Source organism: Mytilus edulis, unplaced genomic scaffold (genome assembly GCF_963676685.1).
Source record: "Mytilus edulis unplaced genomic scaffold, xbMytEdul2.2 SCAFFOLD_845, whole genome shotgun sequence".
Taxonomy (NCBI): Eukaryota; Metazoa; Mollusca; class Bivalvia; order Mytilida; family Mytilidae; genus Mytilus; species Mytilus edulis.
Window position 1 is genome coordinate 868 of NW_027267540.1, and position 21675 is coordinate 22542.

At 32.4% G+C, this 21675-nt stretch overlaps 1 protein-coding gene across 1 annotated transcript; it reads right to left on the reverse strand.

Moving 5' to 3' along the window:
• Positions 1-539: 539 nt before the first annotated feature.
• Positions 540-19082, reverse strand: LOC139505622 (AT-rich interactive domain-containing protein 2-like; the record flags this gene model as incomplete). The annotated part of the gene is made up of 7 exons (XM_071295112.1): positions 18423-19082; positions 18237-18330; positions 6211-6308; positions 4593-4750; positions 2902-3120; positions 1096-1163; positions 540-630 (listed from the first exon to the last, which is right to left on the reverse strand). Coding segments are annotated over exons 1-7 (820 nt in total), but the record flags the coding sequence as incomplete, so codon positions are not given.
• Between the last annotated feature and the right edge of the window lie 2593 nt (positions 19083-21675).

The window sequence follows — 21675 nt, forward strand, 5'->3', positions numbered from 1 at the left end:
AAAAGCACTATAAGTACACGGAAATCGACTAATATATTCAGTAAAAAACGATAACGAAATAGATAAGGGATTCCGGAAACTATAGTGATCCGAAAAGGTCAGGATTTTGAAAATTTTCGTACAAAATGTCAAATATTTAGAAGGAATGCAAAAGCATGCGGAGTTATAGTTGTAAATATTGTTTTTCATTTTTTTAAGAATCTAATTCACTTAATTATTCTGTCTAAAAGAAGAGATACGACTAATTTCTTTTGCTTGAAAAACATGTCGTATTTTTACAATTTTCAATTAATTTCTGAAATAAACGTCAATTTTAACAAAAATTGCACCGTACGATTTTGTGACGACCGGGGCAAAAATCAAAGTTAAATCATTATTCTTTCATTTAAAAAAGAAATTAGCCGTGTGTTAGGTGGGTGCATTAAAGTCCTTAACTAGACGTCTTTTTCTAATATTACACTCACCTACTAGTTAAATAATCTAACTTCTCTTTTTATTATTATACAAAGTGAGATAACTCAAATATAAACAGAAAATACATGTAGCACTGTAACACATACCAATCTGGCATTCTCTTGTACTGGATATTAACATTTTTGCTGAACTGTCCTTCACTGTGTCTAACCAGAACTGTAAAATAAACAACAATAAAGTATTAAGAATGGTTGAATACATTCATAAATGATGCATATTTTATGTATAAAAATTTCATACATTCAAAACTGGAGAAGAAATTTTGCTGTTCTTGTGCAATTAATTAGATACTATAATGTATGCTTCATAGTCCTTAATGATACTTTGCTTGATAGCTATTAGCATGAGACCGGTCCAGTATCTTAAAATGTAAACAGATAGCTTCATCAAAAGCACTTTGTCATTAAAATCATAAAATAATTCCGGACGAACGGACGAACGGAGGCACAGACCAGAAAACATAATGCCCCATCTACTATCGTAGGTGGGGCATAAAAACTTTTCTAGGTAAAACTGTCAGCTCTTTTTAACACTTGAAGGTATTCCTTTTAATTCTATTGATCAATTTAACGATTCAAAACGTCCGACAAGAAAACAGTTTACAGAACAAACAATACTTACTCTTACAAAATTTCTTTTAGAATGTTTATACCAACCATTCACATAAAGATCTTCTAATCCATCTTTACCTAGAAAATATCATTTATTATAATTAGACCTTATCTATAAATTCACGTCTTAATAATGCTTACTTCTTTAATTCAAATTCAACATCTTTTGCACGTTTTACTGAAATTAAATAACTATCAAAACAGCTAAAATATCATTTTTTTCATGTGTCTTGTAACATATGGAATGTGCTGTTAATTTATTAACTGATACTTACATTTTTTCTATCAAGAATTTTAAATTTTAAATATTTGTTTTGTTCTAATCTAACAAAACTGAAACTGAATAGAATTTGCATTCAACAAAATAAAGAACTTTGTCAAGTAGTTTTCCCAAGCCTAAAAATCTTTCATTTCAGAATCAATTAATCAATAACATATCATAACATTTTGCTAATCTGAATACTTTTCTTTTTTCCCAGTGTACATTATATATTTTAAACAATATATTCACACCATGTCAACACGACCAACAAATCAATTACACAGTTGTTAATTAAGTGCTTGACAAATCAGTCATTTTGAAATGATTCTAAAAATCACTTAACTGCATAGCATGTTAAATCAATCCTGTTTGTCACATCTGAATGTTTGGCAACTTAAAATAGTTTTACCAAAGACTTCTGTATCTATTTCTAAAATATAAGAGTTATTTCCCCTTGACTGCAAGGTTTACAGTGTGGAACAGATAACAAATAATTTGTAGTCTTCCTTTCCACATTGGTTTGGGTGCTATAAACAGTTTCGTATAAAAAACTAGGGGTTATTCCCCGACTAAAATAACCATGGAGGGAAACCCCTGTTTATTTACTCAATTGGTGAAAAAGTATCATGTTTTTTGTATTTGATTGTAAAAATTAGTTAATTAGCTTTGAATTAAAACAGGTTGAATGATTGAAATAATTTTAAAAATTATATTAACTTTACATGTTTTGAGGGGAGACAACACTGTAAACAACCTGTTTTTTTTGGCAGTGAAAATTGAAAACTTATTTGCAGCCACTGTAGCTCTTTTTGGAGCAGGAAACCGTACCCTGAAACAAGATTTTTTTGAAAGGCCAGGTAAAAACCTACAAATTTCATACAGTTTTGATTATGTAAAATGTGCATGGATCATGTCTTCATGGGTGGGCACATGACCTGGTTTCAAGTTTTTTTTGTTCAAATTAGACCCTTTTTTTCCCCCATGTTCATTGGATGGAATATTTTTAATATATTAAAAGTACACATTATTTTTATTTCATTATAAACTAGAGAAACATTCTGATTCCAGTGATATCTAGTTTTATACAAGTATCTTTATTAATCAGTCCACCACTAAGGGTCACTTATGCATGGTCCCTCAAAATGTGACGTCATAGAAAAAAACTGTTGATTGCACCCTATGAGCAGAGCAAACTATATCAGTCTGCATATTGATTAAAATAAACTTCAGCCACTCCAATCAACAAGTTCAATGCTGAACAAAATTTTTTTTGCATAACATTTATGATTTTTGATTTTTGTGTTTTTAAATCAACTTTTAGCATCGCTTTTGGGCTATTTCATGGCAGTCAGTTTTTATTGGTGGTGGAAGCCAGAGTGACCGGAGAAAACCACCAACCTTCGATAGGAAAACTGACAATCCTAGTCAATTGAGATTGGAGTCGAGTGCACCCGCACGAGCGGGGTTCGAACTCACAACTGGCTAGTGATTACAGTAGTACCTACTTAGACCACTCAGCCACAGAGGCCCACATAACATTTATGAAGAACTTACTGTAATCAAACAATCCTATATGAGCCAATAACAAGGTAAGTAAATATCTAGATTGATCGAGTCGTAAAATATGGCGACCTTCATTGGACAGAAGTGTACAAACATTAATCACAAAGTCCACTTCATTTGGAAGTCCAGAAAGTAACGATTTTTCCAATTTTTCATAATCACTTGAGGCAGTGAGATCCTGAGACAGTCCATACATCTCTCTAGAAGCATCTGCAAAAGAGGACAAGTGGCGGTTAAATAAACACTATAATAATAATAGATTCTGAAACAGTTCATACATCTTAAGAAGAATCTGACAGTCTGGCAATCTGTTTTAGTGTTGGTCTGACAGAAAAGAAATTTGACTTTTTCCTACTATATTTGCAACTAAAAATCTAAAAATTTCTGTCGGACCCTGTGATTTTTTTTTATCTGACATTTTGTCAGTCAGACAGAGGTTAGGATACACTGATCTGAAATAAAAGTGACAGTTAAATCAAGATTCTGAGACAGTCCATAAATCTCTCAGACTGTAGATAATACCGTTAAATAATACATTCCACTACCGTAAAGCGCGTTATTTTCTCTGGGTGTTAATTTTTCGCGGATAGAACAAAATCACCAAAATAAATGCCGCCAATTTAAAAGTGTACATTTAAAGGTATTGATAAAAGTTTTGAATCCTTGAAAAAAAAAATAACCACTAAAATTGTGAGCAATATGTAATAAATCTCAATAAATCTAAAGATTAGTCTCTGAAGTTTCAGTTGCTAGTATAACTTTGAATATGGATACTTTTTTCTTATTCAATATATAACCAAGAATTTTATTGTTCATTAAAAAAAAAAGAATTACTTCTTGAATTATTACTTCCAGCTTTAAAGCTAAAATATGCAAATGATGCAATTCATCATTCTGTAGCTTATCTGATAACCTCTGCCAGATTTGATCAAACAATATCCAGCAGACAAAACAATAAATTTACTCATGCTTAATCAAATACAGGATGAAAACATCTTTACAATGGCATTTCCCTTGACTACCTTCATTTGATACAAAAATCAATCAGAGTAGAACTTGAGCTGAATTGAAACTGATTATAAATATATTTCAATTTTTTTTCTTTGAATTATTTTGTCACAATATTAAACCATTTATCTTTTATTTCTCAAATCTGGCATGGTTAGTCAGCTGCCTGACATAACAGTTACACAGTTCTGCCTCAATAGATGACGAATAATCACAATCTCCGATAATCACACAAAATGTCAACATTTATAGCATTCTATCATTTATACACAAATTTCCTTTTCATTAAATTCCATCCTGATACATACATTGACATAGTTAAAGCCAAGATTCTCTCATTCCAGTTTGCTTTACAATTCTTTACGATACCATTAGAGACGTTTTAAGAAGATTAGCCCATTGATAATATTTTTATTGATTTCAAGTCATCAGGTAAATCACTCCTTGTTTTACAGCAATGATAATCTATTTCATTTAAAACTTGTCACCAAACCATGACTTTTCTTTCTCTGACTTAGACATGCTAAACATTTTAATATCAAATTATATTCTGTTAATAGGATTGTACCAGGTGATCCGTCAGACACAAAATGACATTTGAGAGTAAAAAATACAATTAATCAAAAGTAAACAACAGACACATTATAGTATGGTTATACACTTCCTAGAATTACCTGTAACTTTATGTTGTTCGTGGTTGTATGTAAGGGGAATTCCAAATAATGGTAGCTTAACTTTCTTCCTGGCCGGAGCATGGTCATTATCATCATCAAATTCTTTCTTGTTAGGATCCTCACCATGGAAATGCACACGCTCATATTTATCTAAATATCTGCAGAAAATATTGTTTTGTGATTAAGAGAAGGTCACTCATAAAACATATAGGTCCAAGGATATTGAACAAAACAAAAGAATGAAATTCCAGTGTTGTGATGCAAAATTAATAACACCAACACATTGTATTTGAGCTAGAATGAATTTAAATAATTGACTATACACATATAATTCCCTTGTTTCACTTAACCCAGGAAACAACTATATAAGTGCTTTATAAAAGGTTACTAAAATCACTGCAGTCGTCACGCTTAACATTTCAATCCACAACCCGAAGCTCAATTTTACCAAATTTTTTAGTTGGATTCTGTTGGCTTGTAAAGAAGAATTTCACAAAAGCCATGGCTGTAGGACTTGTGGTTAATCGTGAAGACTGCCTAAAGTCAACAAAGACTGCTGTGTTTCTTTCATACCAGCACAGCATTAACATTGGTTACGAAAAGAAGTTTGGTCAACGTTGTTTATCGAAAAATAAACAACGTCAAGAACTGCTAACGGAAGTCCTCTCAACAAATCATATCAACATATTCCATAATATGCAAATCATATAAGAATTATAAAAGGTTTGTTAAGTCAATCTCAGAAGTCAATAAAGACTGTGGTGTTTCATCTTTTATCCTACCAGCACAGCATCAATTGATTTCGTTTCTTTTTACATTTTTTCCATCATTTGTTTGTCTACATTTCAACACACATGAACGAAATATCAAAAAGAGTAGATTTCTTTGAAAAATAACTTAGGTATAAAAACTTCCCATTATAATATATCAAGTTAAGTATAACTGTAGAGTGACCCTTTGAGAACAAACTTGCTGTAAACATATTGCTATGTACAATCAATTCACAGGGCCTGTGGGACAAAGTATAAAATATGGTTTATTTTCCTTGACTGGACCAAATATCCCATAGGTATAAGAAAACATTAGATTCGAAAATGATGTCTTATAAAACCAGCTTATCTTCTCAGAACCTCTATAAAATATCAAGTAAAATCAGAAAACTAGCATAAGCATTGCCTGTGAAAGGGTTTAAACAGCGTGTAAGATACTAGGTTAGGGACTTTTTAATATTGTCTGAAGAGACCTTAAACAGTTTTACAATACATGCAATAGAAAGTGAAACTATTCAACCAAACTGTAAATTATAAGAATAGAACAACATAGGTTCAAATTGTTTGCCAGAAAATTAAAAATGCAAAAACACATTCTGGAATAACCCTCAAGTACACTTAAGCTTTCAACCAGAAGTTCAAAAGGCAATGTTTAAAAAAAAAACGCAAAATATCAAAGTGAATTATCAATTGAAAAAAAAATAACTGTGTTTTGAGTCAAGTCAAAAGGCCTGTAATACAAATATTTTTTCATTAACATCTTACTACACGGTTTGCACCCCCGCTGTTTTAGATGAAGGATTAATTACTTGTACTGAATTCATTTATATAATGTACAAAGTTCCTACCTGACATAGATATGTTTTAAGGCTTGACTTCCATTACAACAAGCTTTTGGCATTTTATGATCTGCCGATATTTGATTCCAGGTTTCTTCATCATGAATCTGAAAAAGAATTGCAATCTTTTAAATAATAGTCAACTTAAATATGAAAACTTGATCTCTACCAAGCAGATGAATTATTTTATAAATATATGAACACACGACCCCAAATTCAATTCATCTTTGCCAATACTAAATAAACACACACTTATGCACTTCTGGTAAAATACATCTGGCACACTCTACCCCTACTTTACGCCAAAACACTAATTAACACTAACACTGCCGTTATTCACCTGTACATCTGATATTTAAATGTAAACATTGAACATTATCAAACCTGATAAAGGTAACAGCTGACCGTCAATGTAATTACTTGTCATGACTCTTTGTCCTCACACAATGACAACTTAATTATCACCTGTAGTGTGGCCTTTAAAATCCAAGTGTGCTTTCAAAGCATCTCTATTCTATTGAGTAATCCCATTTTGTACTGTTACATTTTCCCACCCCATTAGGCATGTTAAGCAAGGGTTTTCATTTTGATTAAGTTGAACAGCATGAATGACAGGTGTTTTACCTGTACAATATTGATTCTGTCCTACACCAGGACAACAAAGATATCCATTGTCAGTTTCTATTACGCTTTTCATTTCTCTAACATCTGATTAGAAATGGTTTATCAAACTGACGTTTATAAGTGCCTACTATGTTTCTACATTTCTCTAACTACATTGTACAACAAATAGACCTGACTTAATATAACAGACATCATGTACATGGAACATTTCTGTTTATTAATAAAGAATAAAGATTATACTGACAGTTTGTCATATGAACAAAAACTTCCCAACACTGTTCAGACTGAAGGAAATCACAAACTTTAAATTAATAGAAAATTTGTCATAATAGGTGGAAATCAAGCAATACAAAGTGGTAATCACTGGTACTAAGTGATAAATGTTATAACAACTAAAAGATGTCCACGACTTCACAGCACAATCAGGAAAGTATTGAAACAACATGAACAAAGAGTTTTAAAATTTTGCGGGCAGTACATCAACTGTACATGCGCTAAAGCATATGGGATACAGACCCAAAATGGTGTCCAAATTTGGATATTTTCTCAAAAATTGACATTTTCTGTGGAAAATAGATTGTTTCAAAGACAAATTTAGGAAGTACATGTACAAAACACTACATTTATACGTCAATCTCAAATATTTAAAACTTTGTATAGTTTCAGAGGAATTGCGGCTCAATGATATCAGTCTCTTCATTTAGTAGGATAGATGCCTTATTTTGTGATAAAATTAGGCTTCATCTAAAGAGGCTATTTATACTTAAGCTGACTATGTGTACATCTGACATAACCAATTTTTGTATGTTAAGTACATGTATGTAATGTAAACAAGGATTTATTGCTTAACTTAATAATCATCTAACATCTTTTATGTATTGTATTATCATAGATTATAATATTATCAAAAGGTAAACTAAGCTTTAAAACATAACAAGACTTATAAATGGTTTTAAAACTGGGGTTCAAGACTCCGATTGTATGAACTTCCCAGAACACAACAACTCACATTTAATGTATTCCTTGGTTCAACACAGACTCAGACTGAATGTAAATGTACCAGTATTCCATGGTTAAACACAGACTCAGATTAAATCTATTCCCAGATTCACCACAAATATGTAGGGACCAAATTGTTGTATTCTAGGGTACATCACAAACACACATTTAATGTACCAGTATTCCAAGGTTCAAGGTTATAGAATCAGACACGTTCACTAGGGTTCAACACAGACTCAGAATTACAAAATATACAGTTTGACTTGAAGAATTGAAATTTACTAGTTCTAGGACTGCTTAGCTTGAACAGACTCAGAATTGAAGTTTACTTGCTCTATGGATGCCTTGGACACAGGCTTATATTTGAGGTTCACAAGATTAAAATTCAAGGTTCACTAAACTTGGTTCGTTCGACAAACTGATATACTGAGAGACTAGCTCAATGGTTGATCATGCAACTGAATCAGACTGTCAGAGACTGTGTGATTTTCAAAACATTAAAAATAACTGGAGCTACCATTAACCATTATACAGAGCAAATGACCACACTAACAACTGCCATAATATATATGAATCATAAGAGAGAAATTTCAAAAAAAATCAACCACATTCACTATCAAAATTCCCCATCAAATGGAATCTTATTGTACATGTAAAAGAAGGAATAAGATATAAAGAGTTTTACATAACCCTGTTGCTTTAGCAGGATAAAGCAGCATCCAAGGCAAGTATTGTCTAGCTTCTGTTACATTCCAAACCTCCATAAATTTTTATATAATGCATATGATATTTACATCTCTTTTAAAGAAAATTACATAATGCTTTTGAAATAAACTCACCAATAACTCTGCCAATGAAGAAACTGATTTAACTTCAGCTATTCCTGACTTTCAACAGTAAATTTACAGTATGGTTATATTTTCTTAATCCAGAATATGTTTTTAATAACAACAGCGTTACATGATTAGGTATGTTTTGTATCCTTAAAGCACTACATGCATTAGTTCAATACAAAGGATGGTTTCTACAATCATGGCCTCTAATGGATCACAAAGATAATCTTTTTATTCAGAACTGTTTGTAGGTATCCATTAATTCTAGTACTCAGACTCAGATCTAATCAATCATTTACTTGAAAGAACTTCAAAGGCCACAGATTTTCCTTTTTCTCTAATATACCTACCGATAGACTTTGATAAACTTTTATTCAGAGAATGAAATCAATATTTCAAATTCCCTTAAAATTGAATTTTTTTTAAAGAATTTTCTGACACAGCCTTGACTACAAATGTCGCATAAACTATTGATTTTTTTCCCTTTTTTCCAGCTTCTTTGTAACATCATTCATTTATCTCTCATTATAGTGCGGTGACTGAAGGCAGATTTTTTTTAATTTAATCTCCCCACCGAACACACACCTATATAATATATCATTGGAAAGAGGAAATCGTGTACTATAATAATATGCCTGTCGTCAATACTTGATATGGTCACATTTTTTTAAATTGAGGTCAAAGGTCATATGTAAAAATCTGTGAAAATTTGGGAGGGTTTCAATTTTGACATTTTTGTATATTTCTAAACTCTACCTAAATACAAATGATACTGTTTTGGCTTTAGTAATGTTTGTTATTATACATAAACCTTAATCATTGAGATTTTTTTATCAAAAAAAATCATAAAACGACGTTTTATAAACAAAACTTTAAAATCAAGTTTTCAACCTATAAAATGTTTAGAGCACCATAACCTTATGACAAATTTCAAATTCAGGTAAACATCAAGTGTCATGCAGGACAATACTTTAAAATTATTTTTTAAACCATCATATTGGGTGAGATATGAAACCAAAGCAATAGAACACTACAGTCAAATATGACCTCAAATTGAATTTGCGGATACTTTATTTTTTTTTAAAGACTACTCGTTGCTTTTGGTTTTTTTCATAATTATTACTGCTTCCATAGTATTATCTGTTGTTGTGTATTTTACTCTGGTTAAAATCTATTACATTATAGGTTTTGTACCTATATATCCCCCCTTTTTTTCCTTGCAACGTACCACAAACTTCAAAAGTATTCCATATAAAAAAAAGAAGATGTGATATGATTGCAAATGAGACATAAATTAACTTACAATTATAGGTCCCGTACGGGCTTCAACAATGAGTAAAAAATTAAATTCATACTGCATAGTCTTCAATTCCCGAAACAAATAATGTAAAACAAACGAAAAATCTAACGGCCCGATTAATGTACAAAATGAATAAAAAACAAATAGAAACAAACGACAAACACTGCATTACCATCTCGTGACTTGAAACTGACACATACAGAATGTGGCCGGGTGAAACTTTTTTAAGGGCGCACCAACACTCCCCGAACCTGGGTATACCAGTGCAACAAGCTTTATACCAAATCAACCGTTATCTTCATCATCTTCATTTTCATCAACCGTCACAAGACATGTTTTAATATTTCTACTCATTTCACTCATGGCCACATGTCTGCACATGAAAGGTTCTGCTCACAGCAAACACGTTATTTTGAGTTTTTCTTTACAAGTATAGACAAGGTATTGTAGGAAGTCCGAAGACATTTGTTCCTAAAAAAAATACCAGCTTCAAACCATCCCTATCAATTCATCCAAGATTTAACAGAGATCTAAAAGGGGGTTTAGGAAGGTGTGATGACATCCATATGCGTGTCTGTAAAGATGCTGAGGAATCATTATACGAGATGAACACACTATCTTGAATTCGATCAATGTCATGGTTTGCAATACATCAGATAGCGTCGCACTTTACTTTAAGAAGCATAACGTCCATTGGCATTCAATGTTTCAACAAGGTGTTTTGAACTAAACTCATGGTACATTTGTAAAGCCAATCCTAAATAAAAAAGAGTAAAACAAAATTGGCCACACACACGATTGACTTAACAATTTCTTAGCATTGACGCAGTTTCTCTGGTGCCATTTCCTGAGAATAGTCTTGGCTGTATGCAGTTTCATCGAGTAACTATAAAATGAATTGCAATAAATACGAAGGCATTGACTGAATTGAAGAAGGAAGAGACAATTCATTCGAAGTTGGGTATTCTTCTTTAGAGTTTCGATGTCTTTTCTAAGTATACTTGCAGCGGAATGAAATATCTGTCCGTTATGTGTGTCTATTACCGTTGACATTAAGATTTTGAGGTCAGTTTTCAATTGCCTAGCAGCTGATATTGCATCTCAAATAGTTATTTTGCTACTATATATTATGTTATATTTGCCTTGAACTTGTTGTTTGACAACTGAATTTCAATAGAAATCAATAAGTTTAGACCGCATGTTAAAAGTAGAATATTTTAAATTAGAGTAGATCTGTATTTATCAAGTAACGGTGTCACGAGGAATGACCATTAAATCGTTGTCAATAGCCAAAATAAAATTAGTAAAAGCAGTATCGTGATCTGAGATATCTGCTTCCACGGGTTTGGACTTTTTTGGGTCTTTTCTCGTTTTTAGCAAATGATTTGTAATGCAACCAAAATGACAGAGTGCTTGAAGTTTAAAAGATGGACGGAAAAACAATTTCAATTTTAACTTTGTCTGACACGGATAAAACATTCTTCATACGCTCATCTGATTCAAACTTGCGTAGTTTTTATGATATTTCTAAAATGTTTTGTTGCAACAAAATGTACAAGCGCTCCAGTTGAACGACTGCATTCTAGAACGCATACAAATACTCGAAACTGTGGGACAACAGTCCGATAATTGTATGTCGTCATTAAATATCAGATAAGAAGCTTCCTCGCTCTAAAAGGGGGCACAAATATGTTAACTTTTGTAACTTTTGTACCATGAACGATGGTAAACTGCCTGCACGGAGTTCTTCGAATTAACAGCTATCGCATGAAATCATAGGCACTTGTTTCTGTCAATATGGGGTTTGCTATCCATACCCGTACGGGTGATTTTTCGTACGGGTATGGATAGTAAACCCATATTGACAGAAACAAGTGCCTTTTCATGAAACATGTTCACCTCATCCAATCTTTTATTCGATGCAGATACAAAAATCGACTTCCCTATATGGTTAAATTGACTCAAAATTTCAGTCGAGTTTTTTTTTTGCATATTAAGCACTGCATAAAATTGAACGACTTTATTCTTTTCTTTTAGACTTATTGGAGCAAGTTGCAACGGACTTCACATATCACGGAATATTTACTGAAACTATCCGTCAATTATTTGATTTTACAATAAGACTTTTCTGACAAAGTATATTTGATGTTTTGTAACAAAAAACATAGAATATAAACATATACAAACAAAGTATGTGGCATATATGTGCACTTTAATTGAAAATATGTGTATATAATAACGAAAAAGGTAGTAATTCCATCTATCAGTTGAGAGCAAATTATTGACTAATACACAAAATGTGACGGAAGGCAAGTGATTAAGTTCCGTGTTGAAATTGAAGTTTTTAATCCATTCTTTTTCCATTGATTTCTTAAGGTTTTTTTCATATTTTGGTTCCGAAAATTTTATCACTTATTAGTTTTATGAAATACTATATGCTTAAAATATCATGGGATAATTTTTATTACTGCTATGAAGAAGAAACCAAAGTTTGTGTCTGAATTTGCAATTAAAATTACCTCAATTTTAAACAGTCCAAACTTTGCAAATTTTATAGATTAGAAGAAAATAAAATACTAAATAGAATATTTTGACATATAAAAATGGCTTCAGGAAAAACTATTTCAATTAAATGTGAGAAAACATACACATTTTTTCAATTTGAAAAGGGGGGTTGAAACTTTCCAATATACTACTAGTCATTAAAACGATTTTTTAGAAAAATGTGACCGTACGAAATTCTGACGACAGGGCAAAAACTAAAGAAGACATATTTGTCTTTCAGTTAAGACCATTTTTAGTCGTGTGTTATTTGGGGAGATTAAACTCGCGATCTAGACGACTTTTTACACTTCTGTCACCGCACTATTAGCTTCCTAGAAAGAAGAACGTGTAATTTATCACTGAGTATTCTCCCTTATTTGTTCGGATGCAGTTTCTATAAAAGGCAAGTTAAACTTTATACAAAATGGTCCACAGAATGTGTAAAGAAAACTACAATAAAATTGAGAATGAACTAGGGAAAGGGCTTTAACTGAACAAGAAGAAAAGCTAAAATCGTGAAAATTGAACTTGATTGTAACTTGTCATGATAAAACAATACACCAAATATCAAATCAATATCTTCAAGCATGAAGAAAAAAGTCTGAAAAACTGATTTGCCAGACTGACTGATGGACAGACAGACAGACAGACAGAGTGCAAAGTCAATTCCTCATTGACTTCGTCGGTAGGGAACTAAAAAAGGGGAATGTGTCAAAGAGACAACAACCTGACCAAAGAGAAGAAAAATATTACTGCAACAAAAACTACAATGTACATGTATGAGAGGTATATATAGTAAATGCAGGTTACATTAATTGCAGATTTGCATTTTTAATAAAGTGAACTTTACTTTGACCTCAAACATCTGCTACTGTTTTCAGCATGTGCAACAAAGGAATAGTTTAATTATGTATGATATATTATAAAAAAATGTAATTTTAATGCACATTTACTGTAAATGTGAGCTTTAGATTTAATCATTGTCAGTGACAAACGTATATGTTGATTGATTATTGTTAGATTATTGCTCAACATTGATTCAGTGTGAAACAGCCATATGGTCATGTCAGCCATAACACAGTCTTCATGTCTATGTTATTTTTAAAATTTGACCATGACTAAAATGGAGAATGGAAATTGGGAATATGTCAAAGAGACAACAACCCGACCAAAGAGCAGACAACAGCCGAAGTCAACCAATGGATCTTCAACACTGAGAGAAAATCTTGCATCCAATGGTGGTCCTCAGCTGGCCCCTGCATTTGTTAATAAAATTGTGAACTAGTTCAGTGAAAATGGACATCACGGTCTGTCATGCACACTTAACTCCAAAACATTTAAATAAACTATAAAATTTAAAATAGTACAAGACTAAAAACATGAAAAAGGCCAGATCCTCCTGTCTTGGGAAAGGCACAAAAACTGCATTGACTTGCTGAGCGGCAGTAATGCCCTATATATCTGGTTGCATTTGCCTGGTAGTTTTATCTAGTTTTAGATTTTAATAAAAGATAACAGAGGACAACAGACCTCGAACACCAAAGCCTGAAAATGGCTCACAATGGCCCTTTAGGCATGGTGAGCTAAAACATTATAAAATATATAAACTTTCAGGAATTTATAACTACCTTTGGCTACATTACATTTCATTAACATGCTTAAATCTGAATAAAATAAGAATTCAGATATTCCAATCTTAAAGATAAAGCCTCAAAATTGAATTTTATGCAAATTTTAGTTAAAAGAGATGATATTGTTACAGGGCCTACATAGAACAGCATTTTTACACCAGTACATTTTTGTGCTGGTGGGCCTGTGCCTGTGGTCGAGCATGAAGACTGAATTATTCTATAAATACTAGCATACAATGTTTATCATACTTGCCCAATAGGCTAAACCAATCATTGCCAATCTAAAGCTTTGACAAAGAAAGTTCTCCTGAAAAGTCTCGACTAACCTAGGAGAAATTTGGTTTCAGAAGTAGCAAAATTTATCCTGTGGGTCTTCATAAAAACCTCAACATTTTTGTCTGTCATCATCAGTGTGTCAAAAAGTTAGTTTAAGTTACAGATTTGATCATGATCATGATGATCTACAAAAATATATATTTTTTAAGACCTCAAGGACTCTCAAAATATTACATCCATAAATCTTGTTTTATTGGCCAGTACTGTTTCAAATGTATGTGTCAGGGTTGATTTATTTAAAACAGCAGGTAATTATAATAACTATAGTAAGAACTACAATGTGATACAGTGAATAAAATGTATGCCAGACTCCAGTATTTTACAACTGCTACATTATATTTTTTTTTACATATATAGCTCAGCTTAATTAATAAAGACAGTTCAAAATGATTTTGGATAAAAGTATAGACAGGGGTTAAACATTTTTGTAGACAGCTCACTAGCCCAGGATTTTTGGTAGCAGGATTTTACTAGCCCTGTTTGAACTTGAAGAACTGCTCGCACATCAAGTCTGACATACTAGTTGAGCATGCCTTACAAATTCATAATTTGCTGCATAATACAATGAATTCTATAATCTAGTTCGCTTTAATCTGTTGTATTATGGGTGGTAAATATTTACAGGCACAGAAAATATGTTCATGGGTCTTGTCATCTGAAACCAGGTAGTGTTTCTAATCAAATATTTGTTGATCCCACATACATAGAAGACTTTTATTGGTGTGATCTGGAAAATATTCACAAAACATTGTCTATATCATCAACATCAGTAACAGTTGACCTTGCCCAGTAGAATCTATTTGTCCATATATTCTATAAATGTTCTTTTCAGCTTTTTGGGGGGACTAATTTTCAGCCCCATCTGGCGCCCATCATCTTCTGTTTTTCATTTTGAAACTGTCAGACTGTGACAATGTTCCAGTGGTACCTACTAAACTATTTAGAAATATTTTATTGCATGGTTTAGTGTTCAACAGCTGTCTGACAAGAGTTGAAGACAGGTCAAAGGTGACTATCATTCAATGCATCATAGTCCCCAGTACTGTTAATTGAAAATTTTAGCATAAACAATGTACAATACCCCTCCACCCCCCCCCCCCCCCCCTGTACTGAGAAATCCATCTAGTGCAATTTTTAACCCCTGGTAAGAAATTTTCTATTTTTCTGCAATGAAGCTTAAGTTTATTTCGTATATAGATCAATATTTTTTTCTCTCTTATCCAAAACATATATGTATAAAGTGTTAAAGATGGGACTTAATTGGTTTCACAATAAGTGGGGAAAAGGCACCTTGAAAATGCCAAGCATCATGCATGCATGTGAATATTACCTGCTGACAAAAATGAAATATTATACTGTAAGTGTTACGTGTATGAAAACTACATTAAAATGAATTGGTTCAATATGTTCTTTTGGGCTTTCCAGACTGCAACATTTTTTTATTTCTATGAAAAGTCATAAATACATTTACATTACATAAATACATTTACATTACATAAGTAGTGTGAGATCAGCCCACAATTTTTATGGAAAGTTTTCAATGTCAATTGACTTTTAATCAATAATGATGGGGTTGCATTGGAGCCAAATATTCTTGATTATTACATAAAAGTTTCTTTTAAGCTTACAGGAAATTATTTCTCTAACTTTCAATGACAGCATACTCGGACTTATGATAATAAATAAGTTGTCTTCTATATCTAACCATGAATGTAAAGTTAATATGAAGGTGATTTCCATCACATACATGTAACTCTACCTTTCTAATAAAATTTACCCATTTTACACATGTTATATACCATGTATACATCCAATTACAATCTCAGAAAAATATGGTATACATTATAGAGGAATTTGCTTTGGTATGTTTTTTATAAAACTAAAACAAAAACCTTTACTGAAATCCAAATCCTGTAAGTCTTTAATTTAATATCTGAACGTTTGAGAGTGTGAAGGACAAAAAAAAATACAAGGTTTTTAATAAATAAGAGTCCAGCTTACTAGAGCTATTTTTAGATTTAAATTATTATCAGAGATTACACTGTCACTCTAAGAGCATGGTCATTGATTAAAAGGTAAATTCCAGTTCTATTTATAGATCACTTGTACAATGTAAGTAATTATCTGTTTTTCTTTATCATGTTTATAACTACATTTTTGTACTAAATGTAAACATCTTGGATAGCAAATGACAATTGCATGGATGTGCAGACAACATCATTTCAATATACAGCACTTATAATTATTTATGAACAAACATGACAAGAGGAGGGGGTACATTTGCAACTTAAAACCTTCAAAGCTCTGGCATAATCTTAGTTAGGCCTAAATTAAAATATTGTTTGTTTCCCCAATCCTGACCCCTGCCAAGCCAAATGTGGGTAGATAGGTAGGGGAAATAATTTTATTTTTCAGCTGCTATCCTTTGGTTATCATATATTTTTTTCAAATATTCACTACATGAATAATTTGTTTTTTCCCCAGCAGCATATCCATACATTTTACATTGAAGCTTTTATCTTCAGTTTTAAAGAATAAACAAGACATTTTCAAAATATGCTATTTTGTAAATTTGAATGTTCATTTGTTCATGAATCTGATTTGCTAGAATTACTTTTGCCATTACATTCTTCTGGCTGTCTAAAATTTCATACCAAAGAAATGTCTTCTAGCCTATAAAGCTTTGAGTTCAACTTTCATTTTAGAATCTTCAAATTAAATTGAAGTAAATTCTTTGATCAACGTGATAGTTGATTTTGTTGGTTTCAATGTTCTTAGCAAAAATGTAAATATTCTTTTCTGCTGAAATCTCTTCATTTTTTGCTCTTTCACCATTTTCTGACAAAATATCACTAAAAATCTTGCATAATGTTCTTAAACAATAGTGAAATATATCTAGTTTGTCCAGGTGTTTTTTTGAAAGGGTGTTACAATTGTAATGGAAATACATTTTACATGTACTATCAAACCACCAACTTTCGCAACTTAAATTTTATTTGGTTGGATTCAAGCTGACCTGCAAAATGTACATGTATCTATTCTTAAATCGAAAGTTCACTCATTCGAATTCTATGTCATGTACATGTATGTACATTTTTACAATGAATAAGGAACTGCAATACTGGTGATCGCATACATATTATAAGAAAAATATTTAACAATCAAGGTATTAAAAGTGCAATCATTCATAAAAAAAAGTTGCACAAGTTAAACCTTGCATTTTGTTTTTACTTAGTTTTCATCATGTTCATAGTACAATGCATATATTTATTTACTCTAAAATTAATCAATTTTCAAATATATCAAAAGTGATTTTGCATATCATTGGCATGAATTATAAATGTCTATTCTTTCTTTTGGGGGTCAATTTTTCAATCCTGCAAAAAATTGGCTCACTCTACACAGTTGACCTTGATTGCACTTTATTTTTGCATAAATACAGGCCTATTTTTAATTGTCAACCTAAAAATAAATAACAAGGGATTGCATATGCATTGTTGTTATTCTTTAACAACCTCAAACAATACAAAAACTAACTAAAATCTGCAGATTTTGGAATAATATTGCCAACTTGCAATACACACAGTAAGCCCCTCCCTTAAACCACAACATGGAAGCCATCTTTAAAATGGCAATGCATTAAAATATTTTGATCTATTATTGCCAATATTTATAGATCATAATGACAATCAAAGAACAAGAGAAGCGCGAGGCTTCTATTGATACACTACTTGACTGTGAACGGAGGTAAATTCAAACCGACTTTACCTTTCGCAATCCACCAAAGCTGATCACACGCCGATACAACAAATACAGGTCGATCTCTTTTCCACCAATTTTAGGAAGTTTTTCAAATGGTGTTCTGAAATATAATAATTAAACATGAAAATATAAATATATTGTAATTATATAATAATATGACAACAATTTAATAACTAAGAAAGATGAACTTACCCTCTGTTTTTGTTGAAAATGTGAATTTCTTTTAGAAATTCGTTCTTTTCTTGCTGGAATGTGAGCGGATCTTTGTTTAAAATATTGGCCATAATATCACAGTTTTACACTACTTTCCGTCACTAAATCCAATAAATATGATAAAACATTGAAGTATATTGTTGTTTGTGCAACGCGCACTCAAAAAAACGTAAACACAGGGTTGACAGACGAAGGGAAAATCCTCAATATTATCGGGGATTCCTCATTATTGTCGTCGGTTACCGTTCAGTCAACGCTTTCTTCACACACACAAGGAAAACGCACTCCACAGTAAAAATCGATAATGTATTACTTTCCAATAACTTGTCCGAAGAGATCCTCTCTTTAGAAATTAGCTGGATATTTAATTTTAAATGGTCATTGTTGACCCTACGTGGACTTATTCTTGGAAAATCGTAACAAAAAACATAATAATCATGCCTGTAAGCAATTGTCCGTAGAGGGCCATATATGCAATTGACAATATCCCGGCGTAGTTATTCAAAATGGAGGGTACTTGACGAAATTTTACGTTTTAAAAATTTCTAGTCTTAAGAGAACTTTAGATTTAACCAGGATTTTGTCAACAGAAAATAAATGATTTTAGTCGCCAAAATCAAAGTTTTGATGACGCTACATAGTGGGAATTAAAGACGAAAGTACTAATTTCATAGACATTAAAGACTCAAATTACTGCGCATGTGCACATTTTGATTATGAAAGGAACCAGATCAACTGGTAGCAAAAAGACTACCCTCAGCTCATAATTTCCATAATTCTTTTGTTTCAGAAGGTTATTTTACGAGATTTTATAGTGACACTGCTATTTATATACATGTATATTTAAGTTTTCCGTGAAAATAGAGTTTTTAATTACGTGTTGGGTTAATAACGATCATTAACCAGTGGCGGCCGGATCTAAAAATGTTCTTTAGAGGGGGCCTGCTCCAGTCTGTCATTCTCTAGTAGCACATGTATATCTATAGTATATAATGAACCCTTTTTTCCACTGAAAAAGGGGGGCTATCCCCCTAAATCCGCATCTGTTAAGCTTTCAGGGGGATATGACCTTTATCGGGACTTCGGGATTGACCCTTTTGGGATCCGAGAATTCTTTTTTCGAATTCGAGATGTCGAGATTTATTTTTTTTTTTTAAATTCGGGACCTCGTGTTTTTTAAGCCCGGGATTTCGGGATCTGGACCCCTTCTACCCCCTCTCACCTTTTTATCGGGAACATATGTCAAAACTGAAAATAAAGGAGGGTGTATCTATCTGAAACACTAATAGGCCTTGAAAAATAGGAAACTCACCATGCAGGTATGGACAAACTGCACCTACCTTAGATTACTAAAAGAGATAGCTGAGCCAATAGAAAACCCGCTTAAATAATAATGCATTATCTGTTATTGGTCACCTGAGAGTAAGTCAGTCCCTACTGACTGGAAGAATGCATGATAAGAGGGTGGGAATGTTAGCCCTTCTTAAATTACCGACAAGCGTCAAACGGGCATTTTCGGCTACCGTTAGCGTAAAAAATTTTAAAACGTGATTCGTCAAAATCAGTCAATTATTGTATTGTCTAAAAGAAAAAGTACATTTTATCGTCCTGCACCAAAAATTATCGTTAACGTCATTTGGAAAGAAGTTTTATCGTCATTCGTCATGCCCCAAATTATACACCTGTAAGTTTGACATCAGTTGTATGTAAAATAATGGAGAAAATGTTGCGGGAATTTATAACAGAGCTCATAAAAACAAACAACCCTATTCTCTTAAAAAAAACCAACACGGTTTCATTGCAGGGAGGTCAACTGGTCTTCAATTGTTAGAATGATTGATACTGAGTGGACAGAGGCATTGTATAAAGGTTTAGACATAGACTGCATATATACTGACTACGAAAACTTTTGATAATAGTAGGGTGCCCAGTAACGATATTTATCGACTTTGGGTAAATGGAATAACATACGGCTGTAGGCTACCCATATGGCATCTTTGTAAAGAGGAGAACAAGCCTCATCGAAATATTGATATTGTCGTCGCTTGGAGTTGCTGTGGTCAGGTTTTCTTAGGTCCAAGGTCAAAGCTAAAATTTCAAGGAAAACGCAGAATCACGTTTGGACAGCTGGTTGCCCCTACAAATATGCGTTTAAAGCAACAACAAAAAAAAATCATTTTTTTCAGAGGATTGTAATTATTGTTTCTATATTTAGACCTAATTTGATATTCATATTACCACATATGGACCGAGATCGACATTTGTACAGACTTATTAAAGAGGTACAATTAGTGCCCATGGGAATATCTACAATCTGTCGATAAATTTAATTGCGAAACCGAGAAAAAATAAGGCTGTAATCATCTCATCACACCTCCAATAAGTATATCTAATATATTTACTTTTCTCGCAGTTTGAGAAAAAAGTCTTTGTACGAGTAGCAGGCTAGCAAATAAATTTGCAATTAGAATTATCGAACGACGATTAAATAAAACTACCGTTTGATAAGATTGCGTGGAAGTGTAGTGGAAAAGTTAAAACTGTCAACCGAATCATAAAGACCACCATAAGTACGTATATAACTTATCTAATACCATTAAATCGCAACTTTTAAATAATGTTACAATTTAGAGAGAAGCCAACAATTTTTTTATAAATTTAATACTTACCAAACTAACTTCATAAAAACGTATTTCATCCTTTCTTTACCCTATAAGAAACTTTCATAGGAGCCGCGGATTGGGGTATATCGTCCTCATATTTCCAAAATTATCTTGCCAAGTTAATTGATGACGTCATGTGTTTAAACAGTTATAGACCAATCAAATCGATATTAACGTCGTTTCATTAAGGTCACCCGAACCGTGCAGATTAAATGATATATATACCGACTTGCTTGGCCAATTACAATAGCGTATTTTTAAAATGGAATGGACTGCTACAATCCTTCAGCCCCTTACTACAGAAAATGTATACACAGTTTGAAAGCTTATTGATAAAGGAACAAAATGGTAAGAATCAATATGTGCCGCAGTGCCCGTTTGAGGATTACGGAGGTCCTAAATGCCAAAATACGTGAAAATCAAATTGAATAATGGAATGGAATGGACTGCTGCGATCCTGCAGCCCCTAATTACAGATATACCTTATACGTTATTCGTAAGCTTATCCATAGGGGAACAAAAGGTTTATAGTCAATATGTCCTGCAACACCTATTAGAAGAGTTACTGA